This window comes from Hevea brasiliensis, chromosome 2, assembly GCF_030052815.1.
Source record: "Hevea brasiliensis isolate MT/VB/25A 57/8 chromosome 2, ASM3005281v1, whole genome shotgun sequence".
Classification (NCBI taxonomy): domain Eukaryota; kingdom Viridiplantae; phylum Streptophyta; class Magnoliopsida; order Malpighiales; family Euphorbiaceae; genus Hevea; species Hevea brasiliensis.
In genome coordinates, this window is record NC_079494.1 from 3,620,104 (window position 1) to 3,641,293 (window position 21,190).

Sequence of the window (21,190 nt, forward strand, 5' to 3'; positions counted from 1 at the left end):
CTTTGCTTCTTTTGCATCCACGCATCTCAATAGTTCGCCATTGGAGCTCCTTTTGTATAGAATTTCACCATTGGGGAAGTATCCCAAAGCTAATCTCCTAATCATTCTCTTTTCATTTCTGCTTGCCCCTAGAGGGTATTCCCTGGTTTTGACGTAGACCTGGATATCATGGTACCAGGGTTTACCATCAATTTCTTCCTCGGTCATGAAACAGTAAGCTGGCTCACCCCTTGCTTTGATCTGCAATACCTGATTCGTCTGCCCTTCTTCCATTTGAGCTATGACAGCCAGGGTGGCTAAGGCATCCGCGAATTGATTCTTGTCCCGACTGAGGTGAGTGAAAGAAATTTCTTCAAATTTCTTGATCAATTCCAGTAGGTACTTCTGACATGGGATTAACTTCGGATCCTTTGTTTGCCATTCTCCCTTGACTTGATAAATGATCAGGGCTGAATCTCCATATACCTCTAACTTCCTGACTTTCATTTCGATGGCAGCCTGTAAACCCATCACACAGGCTTCGTATTCTGCGACGTTGTTGGTGCAGTCAAACCTTAACTTGATAGCTATAGGGAAGTATTTTTGATCGAGGATACCAAAGACGGCTTGATTCCATTACTAAAAAATTGATGACTCGTCAAAATACATTTCCCATACATCAGCTAGTTCTTTTTCCTCGCCGTCGACCTCGTTAACATGCTCATTAGAGAATTCAAAATCCAAGGCTTCATAATCTTGGATAGGGTTTTCTGCTAGGAGATCAGCGATTACGCTACCTTTTACTGCTTTCCGGGTCATATAGACAATGTCATATTGAGAGAGTATGACCTGCCATTTAGCTATCCTCCCTGGCACAAATGGGCTTTCGAATACATACTTGATAGGATCCATCCTGGAGATGAGCCATGTCTTATGATTCAACATGTAGTGTTTAAACTGATTCGCCGTCCAGGCCAATGCGTAACAAGTTTTCTCTAGGAAAGAGTACCTTGACTCACAATCATTGAATTTCTTGCTTAGGTAATAAATGGCCCTCTCCTTTCGCCTTGTATCATTATGCTGCCCCAAAACACATCCCATTGAATTCTGTTGGACTGCCATGTATAGAATCAATGGCCTTCCTGCCACTGGAGGAACCAATATCGGCGACAGGTACTGCTTAATTTTCTCGAAAGCCTCTTGACAAACTGAATCCCATTGAGAGGTGTTATTCTTTTTGAGTAGTCTAAAGATGGGTTCAACTTTAGCAATGAGGTTGAAAATAAATCTCGAGATGTAGTTCAGCTTCCCCAGGAAACTGCGCACCTCCCTTTCTGTTTTTGGGGATGGCATTTCTTGAATGGCTCGAACCTTGTCTGGATCCACTTCTATTCCCTTCTCACTCATTATAAATCCCAACAGCTTTCCAGATCTAGCTCCAAACATACATTTGGCTGGGTTCAACTTTAGCTGATACTTTCTGAGCCTTTCGAATACTTTCCTCAGCACTTGTACATGACTTTCACCCTCCTTGGATTTGATAATCATGTCATCCACGTACACCTCCACTTCTTTGTGCATCATATCGTGGAATAACGTGACCATAACGCGTTGGTAGGTAGTGCCAACATTCTTTAAGCCAAATGGTATGACCCGATAACAGAATACCCCCCACTGAGTGATAAAAGCAGTTTTCTCCTTGTCTTGTTCATCCATGGGAATTTGATTATACCCGGATGCCCCATCAATACACGAACATCTGTCCAATCCTGCAGCATTGTCTACTAGCACGTCTATATGTGGGAGAGGGAAATCATCCTTCAAGCTTACTTTATTGAGATCTCTGTAATCAATACACACCCTGACTCTCCCATCCTTCTTCATTACCGGGACAACATTAGCTATCCATTAGGGGTATTTGACTACTTTCAAGAACCCAGCATCATACTGCCTTTTGACTTCATCCCTAACTTTGAGTAAGGTGTCGAGATTCATTCTTCTCAACTTCTGCTTTACTGGAATTGTCCCAGGAATCAGGGGGATCTTGTGCGTTACTATCTGAGGATCTAACCCAGGCATATCGTCATAACTCCATGAAAATACATCCAAGAATTCTTTGAGCAAACTGATCATAATTCCCCACTCCCTGCAATCTTAAGTTCCCTTTTTATTTCTTCTGTGCCTAGATTGATGGTGTGTGTTTCATCCCTGCACGGCAACAGGGAAGTTTCATCTCTCTCACCTCTTTTTTCTACCAGTTCTCCTTCAGAGTCACTTGAAGTAATAGCAGTTATGGGAGTTTCAAAATTAACGTGAGGAATTTCTGAGTCTATTGAATTATTAGGCGTTAATTGATGAATGGTCCTGAAGAAACGAAAGTGGAGTATATTATAAGAATAGATTTCAAAAGAAAAGATAATTGGATGCAAAATGCGCTATTAGTTCATTAATATTCATATCATAAGAGAAGGGTCCATTTACAGCATTACACTTGTCACCATGGACAAAATGATCAAGTGTAGATAACCAGAGGTACTTTACTCGAGATTGAGTACAGGAATGTCCTCTGCTGTCCAGTTTTCCAGCTCTTGCCCTTCAGCCATTGGCGAGATCAGGGCTTCATACAAGGAATCGAGATGGATGACATCAATGGATGGTTCGTCGGGAGATTCTTCAGCTTCCACTGGATTTTTAATGACCGGCTTAGTGAAGATGTCTGTGATATTTGGGAAGACTCTCGTTTTTCCGACTCTCCGGTCAAACCTCTGATCCTGGAGCATATTTCTCATCCAGAATCGCCCATCCATGAAGCGTCTTCCTCATAACCCAAGCCGAAGCGACCGTTCTTTTGAATGGCTGGTATAGGTTCGACGATTCCCAGTAATGTGGCGCCCAATCCCTTGCCTATCACATATCCATTCTTTAGCATCACTTTTGCAACCATGGCTGTAGCCCCTTCATCCCTCAGGATAGTTTCTTGCAATTCTAGAGCCTGGAAAGAACTTTCCAAGGACTTTTCAGCTGCTTTCACATAAGGGAGTGATTGCGGCTTGGTGACTAGCATGGTTTCTTCCCCTTTTACAGTGATGATTTTGCCGTCCATGATGTATTTAATTCTTTGGTGCAGGGTTGAAGGTACAGCATTTGCTGAATGGATCCAAGGTCTCCCTAACAGCATTGTGTATGCAGGTTTAATGTCCATCACTTGGAATGTGACGCTGAAAGTGCATGCCCTGATTTGAAGCGGCAAGTCGATGTCTCCCAGCACCTCCCTCCTCATGCCGTCGAAGGCCCTAACCACCATGGTACTTTGGCATATGTTTGATCAGTCGACAGGTAGCCTCGCTAAGGTGGCATTGGGCAAAACATTAAGGGCCGATCCATTGTTGATCAGAACTTTGGCAACTATGCACCCCTTACATTTGACTGTTACGTGTAAAGCCTTAGTGTGCTTCAAGCCAGCCGGGTCTATCTCTTCTTCTGAGAAAGTGACGAAACTGGATGCCTGAATCTGTCCTACTATCTTCTCGAATTGCCCCGGTGTGATGTCGGGGTTTACAAAGGCCTGATCCAGAATCTTTTATAGGGCTTGGCGATGCACCTCTGAATTTAAGATTAATAATAGCAATGAAATCCGTGCAGGCGTCTTCCTCAGTTGCTTGACAATGTCATATTCACTTTGCTTCATTAGCTGAAGTAAGAGCTCGTCTTCTCCACTCGATCCAGCAGGTTCTCCTTTCTCGACTTTCTCAATCTCTTCTTCTGTGTTTTCCTGCGTCTCTCCCATTTTTACTTTCCCCTTTTTCTTTTCCTTCTCTTCATTCCCGTAACATCTCCCACTTCGGGTTATAAATTCTACCTCTTGCTCAGGTAGGGAGGTGTTACTGGTTGTGACAGGTTTGAGATTTGATTGGGGAGTAGCATTGCTAGAGGGTCTGGTATAGGTCATTCTGAAATGCTCGTGGGGAGCGAAGCACGGCTTAGGAGGTGTCAAGGGTGGAGCATAGTTAAGGCTAGGAGCTGTTGTGCTGCTGGATGCTTCTTGAGTGAAGACTTGGAAATTGTAGTTCCAAGGCACAGCATGAGTGTTTGTGATCGGGAGCTGAGGAGGGGTTCGGATGACTATTACTGGTGGTGGTGGTGTTGGGGCATTGGGGGCAGTGAAGGTTAATCTAGGATTTGGGGTTGAGGCATTCTGGCCGAATCTGGCGGTATTTACTTCGCCCTCCACTTTCGATCTTTTTTGGCATCTTAAAATTTTGAGGGACAGTAAGTTCTGGACCTCTTGCCGGAATCTCTCACAGTCTCGCAGCTCATGATCAGCTGCGCCTCCATGGTAGGGACATCCCGTATCCCTTTCTGATCCTGATGCCTGAGGGTAAAGGTTACTGCCATAACAAAAATTTCCTCAAAGTGAGGAATCAGTTGGTCTATCTCTGCAGTTGACTTTTCATCCCCGGACCCTATCATGTTCACACCACTGCCCGTACCATGACTGGGCAGAGGGTTTGAAGTGACGTTAGGGAGAGAGCCATTCCCTTCGATCTTCAACCACCCATTTCTAATCAGGGCTTGCGCTCTTCCCCTAAGTGCCCCACAGTTATCAGTTAAGTGTCCAAGTGCCCCTCCATGATACTCGCATCGAGCACTGGCATCATACCACCTGGGGTATGGTGGCTAGATTGGGTCAAGGGGAATTAGCACTATTTGATTTATACCAAGGAGGTATCAGTATATTTCACCGAGTAGGAGGAGAAGAGGTGGATCAGGATTTCTCTGCGGTCTAGGGTTATTTTGGGGTGGTCTTGACTGAATAGGTTGAGGAGGTGGTCGAGGTTGGTAAGCTGTTTGGGGTGGATACTGTGGGCGTGGGTGAGGATAATTTGGAAAAGGGGGTGGAATGTTAGCAATTGCTGGGCTATGAGGGGGAAGATATGGTCGGTAATTATTATGAGGAAATGGGGATTGGGCTTGTCGGGTGATGGAGTGCACATCACCTTCTTTCTTCTTACCGAAGCTGGCAGTCTTCTTCGTAGGATTCTCAGTCAACTCCTGCAACCGTCCTAACCTGAGGTTAGCTTCTATTCTCTCGCCAGCTTGGATGATGTCTGAGAAGCTGTTGGAGGTATTTCCAATCATCAGATTGAAATAGGGAGCTTTTAAAGTCTCAATGAATAGAGAGCAGAGTTCATTATTAGTAATTGGAGGATACACCTCCGCCGCTTTCTCTCTCCACCTCTGGGCATACTCCTTGAAGCTCTCCCTTTCTCTCTGCACCAGATTTTGGATGTCTCTCCTTGTGGGGGTGACGTCACAGTTGAATTTGTACTGTTTCAGAAAAGCGTCAGCCAGATCTTTCCAGGCGCGCAGTTTGCTCTTGTCTAACTGAATGCACCATCTCAGGGCTGCCCCAGAGAGACTTTCATGGAAGAAATAGACCAGGAGTCTATCATCTTCCGTCAGAGCAGACATCTTGGCAATGTAAGTAGCCAGGTAAATGTGAGGGTCTGACTTATCGGTGTATTTGTTGAAATCTGAGACTTTGAATTTGGGTGGCATCACCACGTCTGGCATCAATCTTAGTGACACCACATCAACTAAACCATACATGTTCAGGCCCTCTATTGCCCTTAGTCTTTCTTCGAGGGTGGATAACTTCTCGTTCTCTCTTATTTTACTTTCTCCTCTTACTGCATGAGCTATTCCCCCAGTTGGGAAATAAGGGCAGGGTGAACCGGAGGGACCGGGATTGAAGTGTGCAGCTCGGTATTTGGGATAGCCGGGTAATAGGGGAAAGGTAGGTCATTATTTAGGGGGGCCGGATTGACAGTGATCGTCGGATCCGGAATAGGTGGCTGGAAAGTAAAAGAGGTAAAAGCTTGGTGAGAATCAACCATTATAGGAGGTGGGGGAGGTAGTAGCAAGTTTGGCTCTGATGCAAGCTTATTTTGAGACATCTCCCTCATCAGCTTCATAAGCTCTGAGACTTGGTCTCTTAATTCAGAAACTTGTCCCTGCAGGTTCTGGACTTATTCTTGATCTTCCATTAGTTTCTTCGTTAGGGATCTTATTAAGTACACTCGTCTTGGTTGAACTGCTTGTTTGGTCAGACTTGCTTTGCTTAAAGCAATGTTGATTTCCTGTGGAAGAAAAGGTCATTAAATGAATTTCAAATTTAAAATTTAAAGGTCCAAATTTGGACAAAGGATACGGTGGCATCTGAAATCCAGGAATGAGATATGTATAAGGATGATTGCATCAATTTTATCATGGCATCGCTCGATAGTCTGATGGTGAATGGCTGGATCTAATGCGTGTCTATAATACTTGTCCATATGGCGCATTCGTCTTTTCGCATAACCCTAGCGAGGATAGTTCCTACGAGAGTCATACTATTCATTCACAATTTTGCTAAACAATGGCCCAAAGTGATTTTATTAATTGAATAGTTCATACATAGCATTCTTTACATTGTCCTAGGCTCAGGGAAACTTTTTATAATGCAATGACATTTCTTGAGATACTAGTAGAGTCTTTCTTCTTGTCTGGCGGGGTTAAATGTCTTTAAGGCATATTCAGATTCTGGCAAGAGCTCTTGTTTCCCTTGTGCCATCATTCTCTCCAGCTGGTCAACATTTCCCCTCAACTCTTGATGGAGAGTAGCTTATCTGTCTTTTTTCTTTCTCTCTGTAGCACATTCCTTCAAAAGATCATTAATAAGCTGTGCTTGCTCTTTCAGTTCAAGCTTCTTCTTTTTGCTCTCTTGTTTATACTCTTCCATGAGTATCTCCCGGTATTCCATTTTCTCTTGGAGCTTGCCATTCCGAACTTCTGCCTCTTTTATTGTAGCTTGGAGGGAGATCTTTTGCCTTTCCCATCGCGTTTCTTGCTCCTCAAACTCTGCCCTTTCGGTCATTGCTTCTTCCCTCAGCCTTTTTACCTCTCTTCTGAGGATGTGCTGTTGATCCTCCAACTGCCTTATCCGTTCTTGTAATTGCTGGTTCTTGGTATCCGCCTTTTGTAGAGAATCGACCAAACGAGCATTAGCTTCTTCTGAAAAGATGTTCCGATGGGGGATGTTACCTTCGAGTTCCATTAGCTCGGCAGCTGGGCGTCCTTGATCCCTACTGGCCCTCTATTTGAGATAATCTTCCATGGCACCCGGACCTTTAGGCGATCTCTCCATCATAGTGACGCTCTCCCAGGATTTGTGGGCCACTTTTAATTCCTCCTCACTACCGAACTCATGGTAGAAGTGACCTTGATGGTATTCTTCAATACTGAGTGCAGAATGAGTTGAGCCGAACTGCCTCATTACCAATACTGGGACGTAACTTGTATATCCGGTTACTCCGATCAATGATACTGAATAATTACTCCCTGTGCTGAACAAAATAGGTAGACCTAGTGCCCACAATTTCCTCCAGCAGTAGTTGTGACTGTTGAAGCTTAGAATTCGCTCTTGCCACTGCCGCTCATCCTTTGGGCTGATTACTAATCTGGTCATTTTCTCAATAAGAGGCTGGTCTGGGTACCAAGTTAACCCCTTTGTCTCTATAGGGCACATGTGACTGATGATCCAGAGGTGCAACAATTGAGAACAGCACTTAATGGATCCCCTGCCTTGTTGTCTACAGTAAGTAAGAGTCAACAGAGTCTCCGCAAGGATTGCTGGTATTGGGTTGACCTTCTGCTTTTCTACGGCCCAAAACATCTCCGTGACACTGCAGGTTATAATTCCCGAAGGCCCAGGGAATAAGATCAGGCCATAGATCCCCAAAGCTAGTGCTAATGAAGCTTGCAGCCATTGTTCATCTTGGATGTACAGGTCCAACTGCTTCTTAAGGTAGGTCCAATACCACCAGTGTGTGTTCCCTTTGATAGTTTCTCTTGCCTTCGCTTCCTCTGGGGGGATTCCCAACATATGCGCGAACCGTTTTCAAGTCTGCCTATGCTCGAGGTGTAGGTAGATCCGATTCTGTGCCACGTAAGGAATTTCCAACAGCGCCTGATATTCTTCCATAGTGGGGGTCGTATCGATGTCGTTGAAGGAGAACACTCCATACTTGGGGTTCCAAACTCACAGCATGGCTTTTAGCGCTGGAATTTGAACTTTGACCCGTGTCAAGGTCGCGATCCTTCCGTATTTTTTCTTGAACTTTGCCTTGAAGTGATAGGGAAGCGACCTCCAACTACTAGATAGACCCTCGAGACCGGTCATTCTGACCTCGACTTTGCTTAGGTCTAATGGAGGTAATAGGCTAGTATCTGCCCTGGTGACATCACTTTGTGAGGGCATTGAACTATGAGGCAGTCCGGACCACGGTTTAGAATTTTGTTCTGGTCTAGGAACTTCTTCTGCTGATTGACTCGAGGATGCCATCTTAAAATTGATGTTCATTCTTTTGCAGACCCCAGTTATGTGTTGCCTGTGGAGAAAACTTGTTAGCAGGACAAATTTAGGTAATTTTGAATTATACTGTTGGCGGGGTGATACCTACACATTTATCAAAGTAGGAAAATGTGTAGATCCTCCTAACCGTATGATCCAAGATTACCCTAAAAAATAAAAACATAAGAAAACACAAACAGAGTAGGGTGAGAGCAAGTATGTCCCTTTTGTCCTACAATAGGGAGAATCCTAGTACCAGGTAAGTGCTATTTAATTGAATAGTTCTATCTTATGAGATAGTTTACTACGGCTTCCAGCTATTGTGATAGTTTAGCTCAAGGTCTAATTTTCTAAAAGCTACAGGTTCCCAAATTGCCCCTACTGTAAATAGTAGAGCCTCATCCCATTACCATGATACTAATGGGAGAGTTCCACAGGTATCACAGTAAATAGAATGAGTTTCAATCTGAGCAGAAGCCTTCACGGATACTAACGAGGTAAAATCCACGGGTACCGCTACATGACTCCCTCCTACTTTCCTAAAGGGTGAGAAAGCCCGAGTATAGGGCTGAAGTGTGTGAGGACATTGTATAAGTACTCATTGTGTGAAGGGACATATTTACCTCTTCCCTTCGTGAGGGGGACAGTTTTTTTTTTGCATTTTTGTTTTGACGAGAGTTGCTGTGTGGAATAAGACGAGCACAAATGCTTAGAATAATAACAAATTGATATATCAAGACTCGAATTTTGCAAATAAAAACCCCCCCTAATTATGATTTCAATTCATAAGAGCATAAAACTAGATCTATTCTTGGACCTCTAAATGATGAGTTTAAAAAAAAATCGTCCCCAGTGGAGTCGCCAAGTTGTTTTATGGTATTTTACGGTAGCCTGGACAAACACTTACCAAAGTGGGAAAGAGTGAGGAGTCGCCACTTTAATTCTGAGAAAAATTAAAGAAAACCATTTATGATAAAAAAAAAAAAACAAAAAAAAATCACTTTAAAAACAGAGATTCTAGGTTTTGGATCCGTGTACGGGTAGGGAAGGTGTTAGGCACCCACCTCGTCCCTCAGCGAGGGTAAGCAGATTTAATATTATGCTCTTTATAAATTAAAATCAATAATTAGGGGGTTAGAATGATGATGTTAATCCTTTGGACAGATAAAAGGAATATTTGATATTTCACTGGTTCGGGTTACCTAAGTACATAAGCACATGAGATCACCCTTAGTGAGTTGGTGTTGTGTAGCGAATTTTTGTTTAGGGGGTTACTTTGTGTATTGTGATATTTTAGTTTGGATTCAAGAGAATTCGGGTAAAAACCTCTCCCGATCTCTTAGAATAATCTGTTTAAAGTTTAAGTGAGGAATCTCGGATAAGAACTCTCCTCCGATCTCCACATATTTAATAAAGTTTTTGGTTGAGAATCGAATAAGAACTCTCCTCCGATCTCTTCAAGCATTTAAAGTTTAGCGTGAGGAATCTCGGATAAGAACTCTCCTCCGATCTCCACATATTTAATAAAATTTTTTGGTTGAGAATCGGATAAGAACTCTCCTCCGATCTCTTTAAGTATTTAATTTAGAGTTTAGCGTGAGGAATCTCGGATAAGAACTCTCCTCTGATCTCTACATATTTATTAAAATTTTTGATTGAGAATCGGATAAGAACTCTCCTTTGATCTCTTATTTATTAAAATTTCATATTGTACAATCTTATGAATTAAGGAATCTAGTGACCGAGGGCGCAAAAGACCCACGTGTAGATTTTTGAACCCACTGAGCCTTATCTAGAGGGTAGACACGACACCAAACTTCTTGCTGATCTCTTATGTGATCACCTTATCAGAACTCTTTAGTCCGATCTCTTTGGTTGATCGCTCGAAATCTGAACTTATCGGATTCCCGATTTATTACATCATCCTCTGGGCTCGCTCCATGGCCCGACCTCTAGACTTATTTGGTTTAACCCACTATTTGACCTTTTGTTACAACTTTTCTTTTTTGTCATTTTTATTTGTTTTGAAAACTCTCATATTGAAATACCCATGCCTACGCTCTTTTGAATAGTTATAAGTTGCCTACGGGATGAACGTCTACTGTTGAAGAAAATAAAAACCAAATGATGATAGAAGGGATTTGCAAATAAAAATAAGAGAAGATACAGGAAATGACTACTGGCCTAGACAACTTATTCTGAAATTTAATGTGACTGGATATGAAAGAAACCTTAAAAAACCTGGGAAAAACCAACCGAGGGTATTCAACAAAATAACAGTTTACTGCAACTGTTTTGGGATTTTAATGTAACTGAACATAGAAGAAATTTTAAAAAGGAAAGCTGGAGAAGATAGACAAGAGCATTCAAGAAAATGGCACTTAAAACACTTACCTGTGGAAGATTGAGGCTATTGAACTGATTCTGGAGCCACAAATATTGCTGCGTTGAAGGCTAGTGGTACAAGGACCAATGCTTACTTTGAGATTGGGAGAACCAAGTTGAAATGCAGTAGAACCAAAGCGATGGAAACCGGGTCAGAATAAGATCAAGCTGAAAGAAATAATGGGTTGAGATTGGGGGGGTGATGCAGACGAGACCGAACGAAAATGGTAATAGCAGTGTGATGAACAAACTGAAAATGAAGAATTTCAGGGTTCGTAAACTCTGTCAATGGAGATACTCAAGAAAACTAGTTTCTGAAGTTCCTCCATTTTATGTAAGCTTAAAGTAGCAAGACCGAATTGAATTTCAAAGCCTTTCCACTATAATCACCATCACCTTTTTTTGTCCGTCCTCTTTACAGTATTGCATGCAGGTATTTATAGGGAACGGGTGCTCCTAATGAAGGGTCAGGATCTCTTCTGGGGAGATGGAAGGTTTGGATTTAAAAGGACATGATCTGATGCCTGAGAATTGAAGAGAATTAAAATGGATGGCTGAGATCCTATTCAGAATATTTGTCCTTTCTCTTTTCCAATCCAACGGCTCAGGATCTTCCTGTCAAGATAGATCCGAAGGCCGGGAATAAAAGGCGCCGGTCCTGTCATCTACTTTTTGATCCAAGGGCTCCGGGTTTATCCTTACGAGTAAGATCAACGATGGAGATTGAGAAGCACAGGATTGTCATAACTGTCCTGGCATCTGTCAGCATTGCAGGCGATTCTGCAAATGAAGCGTGCGATGAAGATTTGATCTTGCCTACAACGCTTTAACTACCTCGGCTCTGATTATGAAGGAGGTTATTGGAAGTCTTTTGTCTTCTTTTCCGATCTCCATTCCTTTCGTTCTCTTAGTCATGACTCTTTTCCGATCTCTCTCACATCAGGTCCCTCATCCCTTCCCGATTTGAGATCGCCTAAACGATGAAGTTTGATCTTTAAAGGTTCTCTTAATGATGTAATCTGATCTCTTGGGATCGCCCCAAATGGCGAAATCTAACCTTGTGGAAATGAAATGAAATCTTATTTGAAGGTCATTATTTAATTATTGCATTGGTGAAATTTTCGATCTCTGATGTGCCTACCCGACCTGGTTCTTAACTAAATCGTTTTTAGCCAATCTGTGACTCTGAACATTTACCTTATTTTGACGACCTTAGCTAGCCGATCTCATTTTATTTTATTTATTATGTTTCTGGAACCTTTCCGCGATGCGTCAGAAAAGCGGGCAAATTACACCAACCAATGCACCGCTTGGGACTCTGTGAGCATTGAATGCTCACGCGGGTATAAATAGGGGGAGGGTCCCTTAGTTGCTCCCCTATGCCATTTTTAGCACTCTGCTCGCAATTTCAACTTTCTCTCATTTCTTAAAGTTTTTCCGGCACCGATCACACTCCGGTAAGGACTTTAATCCTTCTCTTACTTAAGCCTTTTTATTTTTTTGAAAATGAGCAGCGCCAAGGGTCAGAGAGCGGCGAGTCCCCTTTCCGTCCACGTCTCGTGGTCATCAGATAAAGTTGAGGTGATTAGGTCGAGTGGGCGCCCTAAGCCTCCTACAACCTCTGTTTCAGCCCGTGGTCAAGAGGCACAATCAAGACGAACACATTCCTCTGGGAGAGAAAATCTTCCCGTGGATGAGTTGCCGTCAATCCTCCAAGAAATCGATCTGCAGTCGATTAGTCAAGAGTACAACCTTCAGACAAACTCCTTCGAGCTTATCAGATGCCATGGCGATCTCAGAGCCGATCACTTTTTCGATGAAAATGATGCGATCATGGTGTACGAAGAGCAATTAAAAGCCGGGCTTCGGTTTCCCCTTGATGACTTCTTCAAGGACGTCCTGAAATTTCACCATGTCTCAGTAGCCCAAGTACATCCGAACTCGTTAGCCCAAGTACATCCAAACTCGTGGCGAATTTTGGTAGCTTTTAGAGGCTTATGCCCGGACAAGAAGCTCGATCCTACAGCAAAGGTTTTTGCCGAGCTGCATAGGCTTACTCGCCGAAAGGACGACGAGTACTGGTTCTTCCAGGCAAAACCGCACTGTGGCTTTTTACCGATCTCCCCTCTTCACTGAAGAATTGGAAAAATCGCTTCTTCATGTTGAGGAGCAAGATTCCGAACAGTTTCGAGGGTTTCCCCCGTAGCTGGCAATATTTGGTCCCGCCAATTCCTAAGCATGTCGCCCTGAGTAAGGCTGAGGGTGCCATGGTGATAGAACTTAAGGATCAGGCAGCCACCTAGAAGTTCTCTTGCTTATATGCGGTGATGGCCGAGCTGAAACATTGGATGATGCGGCTGATCACCGATGAAGGATATGAGCTCCAGCTCTCTGACCTCGGCCTTGTACCTTCCCCATCTCTGATCTCTGAACCTTAGCGAACTCACTGACTTTTCTTTGTGCAGGTATGGCGGGCGGCGAGGCTTCCAAGGAGAGCCGTAAGCGCAAGAGGGAAATCTCCAGAAAGGTGCGGGAAATAAAGATTGCCACAGTATCACAGACGCCGAGGCGAGATTCAGAAGAAGTTCTGGGAGACTCGTCCCGACTTTTGGGACAACTGGTCCCGGAAGTAGAAGTCGCTCCTTTTCCCCCTCGACCAGAAGGGCCACCTCCTCCACCTGTTCCCACAAATACGGAAGGGGGACCTTCCCAACCTACTGTGAGGACCCTTTCTCACGGCGCCCAGCTCCTCATTCACTCTCTGGAGAAGAACCGATCTGTTCGGGAGAATCCAGGCTTAGCCAAAGTTCTGGGCGTTACCATATGCCTTCAGGAGGATCAGAATAGGCTGACCCTGGGTAGCATTGACGATCTCTTGGCCCAGACGATGAGTTTGAGCATAAAGAGCTTGATGAACCAACATATAATCAGGGAAAAAGCTCATCTTCTGAGGCAGAAAATTCTAAAATCGGTCAAGGACGCATCTTCTGCCCAAGCTCAACTTTCATCCACCTAAGATTATATTGCCGAACTCGAAGGTCGAATGAAGTCCTACGAGGATAAATTAGCCGAACAAGCTCATGAACTCAGAGAGGCTCGGACGCTCCAAACTGTTGACGTCGCTCGCTTCACCGAAGAACTCAAAGTGAAAGAAGAAGAGGCTGTGACGAGGGAAGCTGGTGCTTATGTGAACGCCCACAACGATCTTTTGGCCGAGCTCGAGAGGCGTTACCCTAGGGAGGACTTCTCCTGGATGGTGGACCTTGTTCCTAGGGATGACGAGGGGAGCGAAGAGGAGCCCGAGGGAGAGAGGGAGAATGAGTGAAATGTACCCGGAGACCAGGCTGGGGGTGACCCTCTAGCCGAATGAATTGTAACTCTTTATTTTAAGATGAAATGAAATCGCTTTTGTTTAATGACTTGATGAGATCGGAAAGTGTCCAAGTTGTATGAGTGCTTAATTGTTTGAACACGTCAGAATATCAAACTTAAAATGGATTATTAATCTAAGTATGAGAGTTCAAAAAAAATATATTGTAAGCATGAGATCGGCCTAAGTCGAGAATAAACAACGGGTAGAACCTTTAAGACATTAAAATTGGAAAGTTTGGACTCGAATTAGATTGGAACTACCCTTAAATCAGACTGAGACCTTAACCTTATTTTAAGTAATGTTTGAGACACACAAGTGAGGAACCCGATCTAAGTGTTAGCTAAATGACTTTCAACTCCATTTTGTAAAAAAAAAAGATCGGAAATGAGACTGAATGGCATGGAGTCTTGATATTGGTTATGGAGACTTGACATTGGTTTGGTCTCTTTGACGAGAGGTTAGAAATGAATCGACTAGATGGGGGATTGGTTTATTTTCTGATCGAGTCATCTGCAACCAAAGAATGTCGGGTGGGGATCGATTCCAAAGTTTATTGACTTCGGGGATCGGCCAAAATATGGTGTCGACAGTTCTCACAAGAAAGAATTATCATTTTTGGTCTAAGGCAATGAGAATGTCACTACTCTCGAAGAACAAAATCAAGTTCATTGATGGCACAATGCCTGTTCCTCCTATTACATATCTGATGTATCCAGCTTGGGCAAGGTGTAATATGATGGTTTTATCTTGGATTACAAGATCATTGTCACCAACTATTGCACAAAGCATCTTATGGATCGATAAAGCTTCTGATGTTTGGAAAGATCTGAGGGAAAGGTTTTCATAGGGAAATATCTTTCGAATTTCAGATCTGCAAGAGGAGATTTATGGATTCAAGCAAGGTGATTTATATGTCACTAAATATTTCACAGAACTCAAGATTCTTTGGGAGGAATTATTGAATTTTTTATCTATTCCTGTATGTTCATGCCTTAATCCATGTTCTTGTGGTGCAATTGGTATTTTTGAGACTTATCAAAGAAATGATTATGTGATTCGTTTTCTTAAGGGATTAAATGACAGATTTGCTAATGTAAGATCTCAGATCATGCTTCTGGATTCTCTACCTTCTATTAATAAGGTTTTCTCATTGATTGTTCAATAAGAGAGACAAATGGATCTTGGTGAGGATTTTAGTTCTAAAGCATTGGTTAATACTAAAGAAACGAGTAATGATTTCACTAATAATGGATTTCAGAAAGGAAGTGGTTATAGCTATGGCAGGGGTCAGTATCAGTTTAATAAGAATTTTTCTGGCAATTCTAGTAATGTTAAGGTGTGCACCTATTGTGGAAAACAAAGGCATACAGTAGATACATGCTATAAGAAGCATGGATTTCCTCCTGGATACAAATTTAAGAATTCTGGCTCTTCTGCTAATCAAGTTACTGTTGAAGAGCAGTCATCTAGAAATACAAATAATACACCAATCCAAGTTAATTCACCAAGTATTCAAAGTGTGCCTTTTACTCAAGAGCAGATTCAACAGTTATTGGCTTTAATCCAACCTCCAAATTTAACATCTATTCATACCTCTAACCAAGTTACAATTGGTAATACTTTAGTTTCTTCATCTCCAGGTAATTCTCTTGTCCTTAGTTGCATATCCAGGTCTAATCTGTGGATCCTTGACACAGAAGCCACAGATCACATATGTTTTTCATTGTCCTCCTTTACTTCATACAAGAAAATTAACCCAATTTTTGTGAAACTTCCAAATGGAACCCAACTTGTTGCTAATTACTAAGGAACTATACATTTTATCAAAGATTTTCTTTTGCATGATGTTCTCTATATTCCTCAGTTCACTTTCAATTTAATTTCTGTCACAAAACTCACTTATTCCCTTGCTTGTTGCTTAATTTTTCAAAATACTCATTGTTTTTTCTAGGAAATGAATACTTGGAGGACGATTGGTATAGCTGAGGCAAAGGAAGGCTCGTATATCCGAGTCAATCCTCACATCACATCTACTTCTTTTACTAAAATTGCTGTTAACACTACACATACCAACTTTAACATCTGGCACTATAGACTTGGGCATCCATCTGCCTCAAGGCTATCTGTTCTTCATTCTTCTTGTCCTTTTATTACTATTTCTAATAATAATTGTCATGCCTGTGATATTTGTCATTTGGCAAAGCAAAGGAAATTATCATTTCCAATTAGTGACTCTAAGTCTCTTAAGCCTTTTGAGCTTGTTCATGTAAACATTTGGGGACCTTTCTCTATTGTTTTAATAAATGGATTTAAATACTTTCTCACTGTAGTTGATGATTATAGTAGATACACATGGGTTTTTTTGATGAAATCCAAATCTAAAACCAGAAATCATTTACAGTCTTTCATTCAAATGGCAGAAACTCAATTTGATGCCAAAGTTAAAGCCATTAGGAGTGATAATGGTTCTGAATTCTCAATGTCTGATTTTTATGCTCAAAAAGAAATTTTGCATCAAACTACATGTATTGAAACACCTCAACAGAATGCTATTATTGAAAGAAAACATCAGCATATTTTGAATGTTGCTAGGGCTTTGCTGTTTCAATTTAAACTGGCTAAACTTTTTTGGTCCTATTCCATTCTTCATGTAGTGTTTCTTATCAATAGGTTACCTACACCTCTCCTACAAAATAAGTCACCTTTTCATCTTTTATATCTCGCTTCACCTGATTATCTTTAGCTTAGAATCTTTGGTTCATTATGCTATGCATCTACTCTTCTTGCAGGCAGAACTAAGTTTGATCCTAGAGCCAGAAAATGTATATTTCTTGGCTACAAACAAGGCACTAAGGGTTTTCTTCTTATGGATCTCAAAAATAAAGAAATTTTCTTATCTAGGAATGTTATCTTTAAAGAAAATGTTTTTCCTTATGATTCTCATATTACAGATTTGTCTACTATTCCTCATATGAATTCTCTTTTTGATATGGACTATTCATTACCATATACTCCAATTCAATTTTCTCAATCATCTCCACCTATAACAGAACCTTCTGATCCTCAACCTCTTTCTTCTTCTCAACCTACTAGACATTCTACAAGATCAAAAAGACCACCTACATACTAATAGGATTATCACTGCAGCCTTGCTTCCTCAACAACTACCAATGCTCATGATTCCACAGGTATTCTTTATCCTTTGTCCTCTGTTTTGTGTTATCATTCTTTAACTCCTACTAGTTTTCACTTTACTTTATCCATTTCCACCAATGTTGAGCCTAAAACATATACACAAGCTATTAAATTAAATGTTTGGAAAGAGGCTATAGCTAATGAAATCTCAGCTTTAGAGCAAAATCATACTTGGAAGCTTGTTGATTTGCCTCCTAGAAAGGTACCTATTGGTTGTAAATGGGTTTACAGGATTAAATATAAAGCAGATGGTACTATAGAGAGATACAAGGCTAGGCTTGTAGGAAAGGGATATACTCAGACTGAAGGAATTGATTTCTTTGATACCTTTAGTCTTGTTGCTAAAATGACTACAATAAGAATTCTTCTAGCTCTTGCTGCAATTAATGGTTGGCACTTGCAAAAACTTGATGTTAATAATGCTTTTCTTCATGGAGATTTGCATGAGGAGGTGTATGTGGTGTTGCCACCTGGTTTCCAATCTCTTAAACCTAATCAAGTTTGCCAATTACAAAAATCTCTATATGGTTTAAAACAAGCTAGCCGTCAGTGGAATTTCCAAACTTTCACATGCTCTCCTTTCTTATGGTTACTTGCAATCCAAATCTGATCACTCTCTCTTTGTAAAGGCAATTGGTGACTCTTTTACTGCTATTTTGGTCTATGTTGATGATCTTATTCTTGCAAGGAACAATATGGCAGAAATCAATTCCTTAAAAAGCTTTATAGACACATCTTTTAAAATTAAAGATCTTAGAAATCTTAAATATTTTTTGGTGCTAGAAATAGCAAGGACAACAGAAGGCATCTCTCTTTGTCAAGGAAAGTATGCTCTAGAATTGCTTTCTGATCTGGATATTTGGCTGCTAAGCTAGCTAAAACCCCAATGGATTCTGCCACTAAGCTATCAAAAGATAAAGGGACTCCATTGTTTGATATTGCTTCTTATAGACGCTTAGTTGGAAAGCTGTTATACCTAACCACTACAAAACCTGACTTGTCTTTTGCTACATATCAACTTAGTCAGTTCTTGTCTGCTCCTACAGATTTACATGAGAAGGCTTTGTAGAGAGTTCTTAGATACATTAAAGCCTCTCCTGGTCAAGGTCTTTTCTTTCGTTCTAAATCTAAAATTAAACTCATAGCTTTTAGTGACTTAGATTAGGGTAATTGTGAGGATACTAGGCACTCAATTACTGGCTATAATGTGTATCTTGGTGATTCTTTAGTAAGTTGGAAATCCAAGAAACAGAATACTGTTTCAAGGTCATCTTCTGAGGCAGAATACAGGACACTTGCTTCTACAACTTGTGAGCTACAATGGATACTTTACATTCTGAATGATTTTTGTGTTCCTCATCCTTAGCCAGCTATCATTTACTATGATAATCAATCTGCCCTTCACATAGCTGCTAATCCAACATTTCATGAAAGGACAAAACATATTGAGCTAGATTGTCATTTGGTTCGAGAGAAGGTTCAGCAGAGTCTCATCAAACTTCTGCCTATTTCATCTACTGTTCAATTAGCTGACATTCACACCAAACCTTTAGGTGTTGCTCCTTTTCATGCTATCATGCTCAAGCTAGGAATGCTCAATATACATTCTCTAGCTTGCGGGGGGGGTTTTACCACAGGATATAGAGAATGGATAGTGTGATTTACTGGCAGTTATTATATAACTTATTTTAGTTTAGTTTGTTACTATTTGTTAGGTAGCTCAGTTATAGTTCAGTTAGTTTAGTTGAGAAGTTGTTATTTTTCGCTACTCTAGTTGGTTAGCTTAACTTTTTATATATAAGACTTTGAGCTCAGCTCCTTAATTCAATTAATTCAGTTTTCTCTTCCATACAAATCTAATACTTACCCTTTTCTCCATCTATCTATATATCTATCTAGATGTGGGTCCGGTTTGATTCCGGATTGAAACTGGTTTGATAGTTTCAATTTGAAGGGTTGAGAGCTTGGAATCGAACAAAGAAGTCTGATTAGTTTTGATCTCAATTCTATTTTCTAGTCTGATTTCAATTTGATTAAGTTCAATTCTGATTCAGTTTATTTGGTTTGATCAAATTCAATGATAAAATAAATTTTAATCTTTTATTTTCTAAAAATTGAAAAATCTAGTTTTGATTAAAATCAAACTGAACCAAACTAAAATTCATCCAATCTAATTTCGACTTAATTCAATACAATTTTAATAAAATTTGAATTTAATTGATTTTCGACCTAATTTAAATCCTTTTTGGTATGATTCCAATTAAATTCAGACGAAGCCTATGTCTAAAGCCTACAGTAAATTTGATAATGGCAGGCTGACATTATAAAGCCTACAGTAAATGGGGTATTGAACATCATGAGATCCTGCTTGAAGGCAAAAACCATCAGAAGGTTCATCTACACCTCGACCACAGGAACTGTTACCGTCCAACCGCCACCTCCGCCGCCGGAGTATGATGAGAGCTTTTGGACTGATGTTGATTTTTGCCATGCAGAGAAGATGCCTGGATGGGTTAGCATTTTCCTTCTTCATTTAATTAATCAATTAGCATATAAATAAAAAATTATCGTGCATACAACGATTTAATTTTAATAGTCAGATCATAAATTTCATATGAATTTCATTATTATCGACTATTAGAGTACATTCTTGTTGTTTTTGTAGTCATATTTTGTTGCAAAAACAAAAGCTGAGAAAGCAGCATGGGAATTTGCCAAGGAAAATGGCATAAATCTCGTCACTGTTCATCCATCTGTGGTGGTGGGTCCATTTCTTACTCCTTCAAAGCCTTTCAGTATCGACTTAGGATTGGCTTTGATCACAAGTATGTATAATCATTGTTAATTTAGTGTTAATTATGTTATCATTAATTGCTAAGTCCAATGCTAATTAATTTCAAGTATAATTGGCAATATCGTAGGAAATGAAGCACTTTACAAGATGATAGCTACAGGACAAGCAGTGCATTTGGAAGATGCGTGCAGCGCTCATATATTCCTGTTTGAACATCCAGAAGCAAATGGGAGATATATATGCTCCAATCATAGTTTTACAATAGTGGATTTGGCAAAATCACTTAGCCAAAAGTATCCTGAGTATAATGTTCCTACCAAGTAAGTATCAAGATCTCATAATCTTGAAGATTAACTTTTCATTTCAGTATCACTGAATTAAAATTCATTGAGTAAATTCTTGCATTATTATATAAACTGTCGGATAGACTTAAAAATCATTTTTAATTAATGATGCAGATTTGAGGGTATTGATGAATCTCTGAAAGCTATTTCTTGCTCATCAAAGAAGCTATTGGACTTAGGATTCACATTCAAATTTGAGTCTACCAAATATGATGTGGGAGATTTATATGCAGAAGCTTTTGAATTTTGCAGAGAGAAGGGGATTATGCCACAGCCATAGGGCTAGCAAAGCTAATGCACAAGGAAGGGATTCCATTTCAAGGCCTTTGATAATGTTTAATTATGAGATAGACTTAAAAATTTAGTTTAATTCTATCAATTCAGTCAAAAACTACATTGCTTTGCTTACTTATGAATTAAAATTTCTATTTTTTCTTTTAAAATTCCCATTGAAAACATTTTAACCTCTATAATGAGTTTTCTCGACACGTGCAGGATTAGACATAATCTAATGAATTTAGAAGATAGCTGTGGTTTACTAAAAAAAAAATCTAATTTTTTTCACAACTCTCAGCCTCTCCTTTCTATGTTCTACATTGCTTTGCTTACGTGTTGTTTGTGATTGTGTTGCAAATTTTAATTTCGTTTGAAGTTTAACTATTGAAAATTTGAGTTTTATTAGAATGTTAGACATATAATTTGAATAGAGGCCAAGAAGTGAGAAACAT

At 40.6% G+C, this 21,190-nt stretch overlaps 1 protein-coding gene across 2 annotated transcripts in view; it reads left to right on the plus strand.

Annotated features, from left to right (window-relative positions):
• Positions 1-20,905, plus strand: part of LOC110638080 (bifunctional dihydroflavonol 4-reductase/flavanone 4-reductase) — a 30,353-nt gene extending 9,448 nt beyond the window's left edge. The window contains exons 3-6 of one of the 2 annotated variants that reach the window (XM_021788503.2): positions 19,639-19,836; positions 19,990-20,149; positions 20,246-20,438; positions 20,577-20,905. In XM_021788503.2, coding sequence (XP_021644195.2) covers positions 19,639-19,836; positions 19,990-20,149; positions 20,246-20,438; positions 20,577-20,742 — 717 coding nt within the window. In that variant the 3' untranslated portion in view covers positions 20,743-20,905. The other variant, XM_058132529.1, reaches the window with a different exon arrangement.
• The last annotated feature ends 285 nt before the right edge of the window (positions 20,906-21,190 follow it).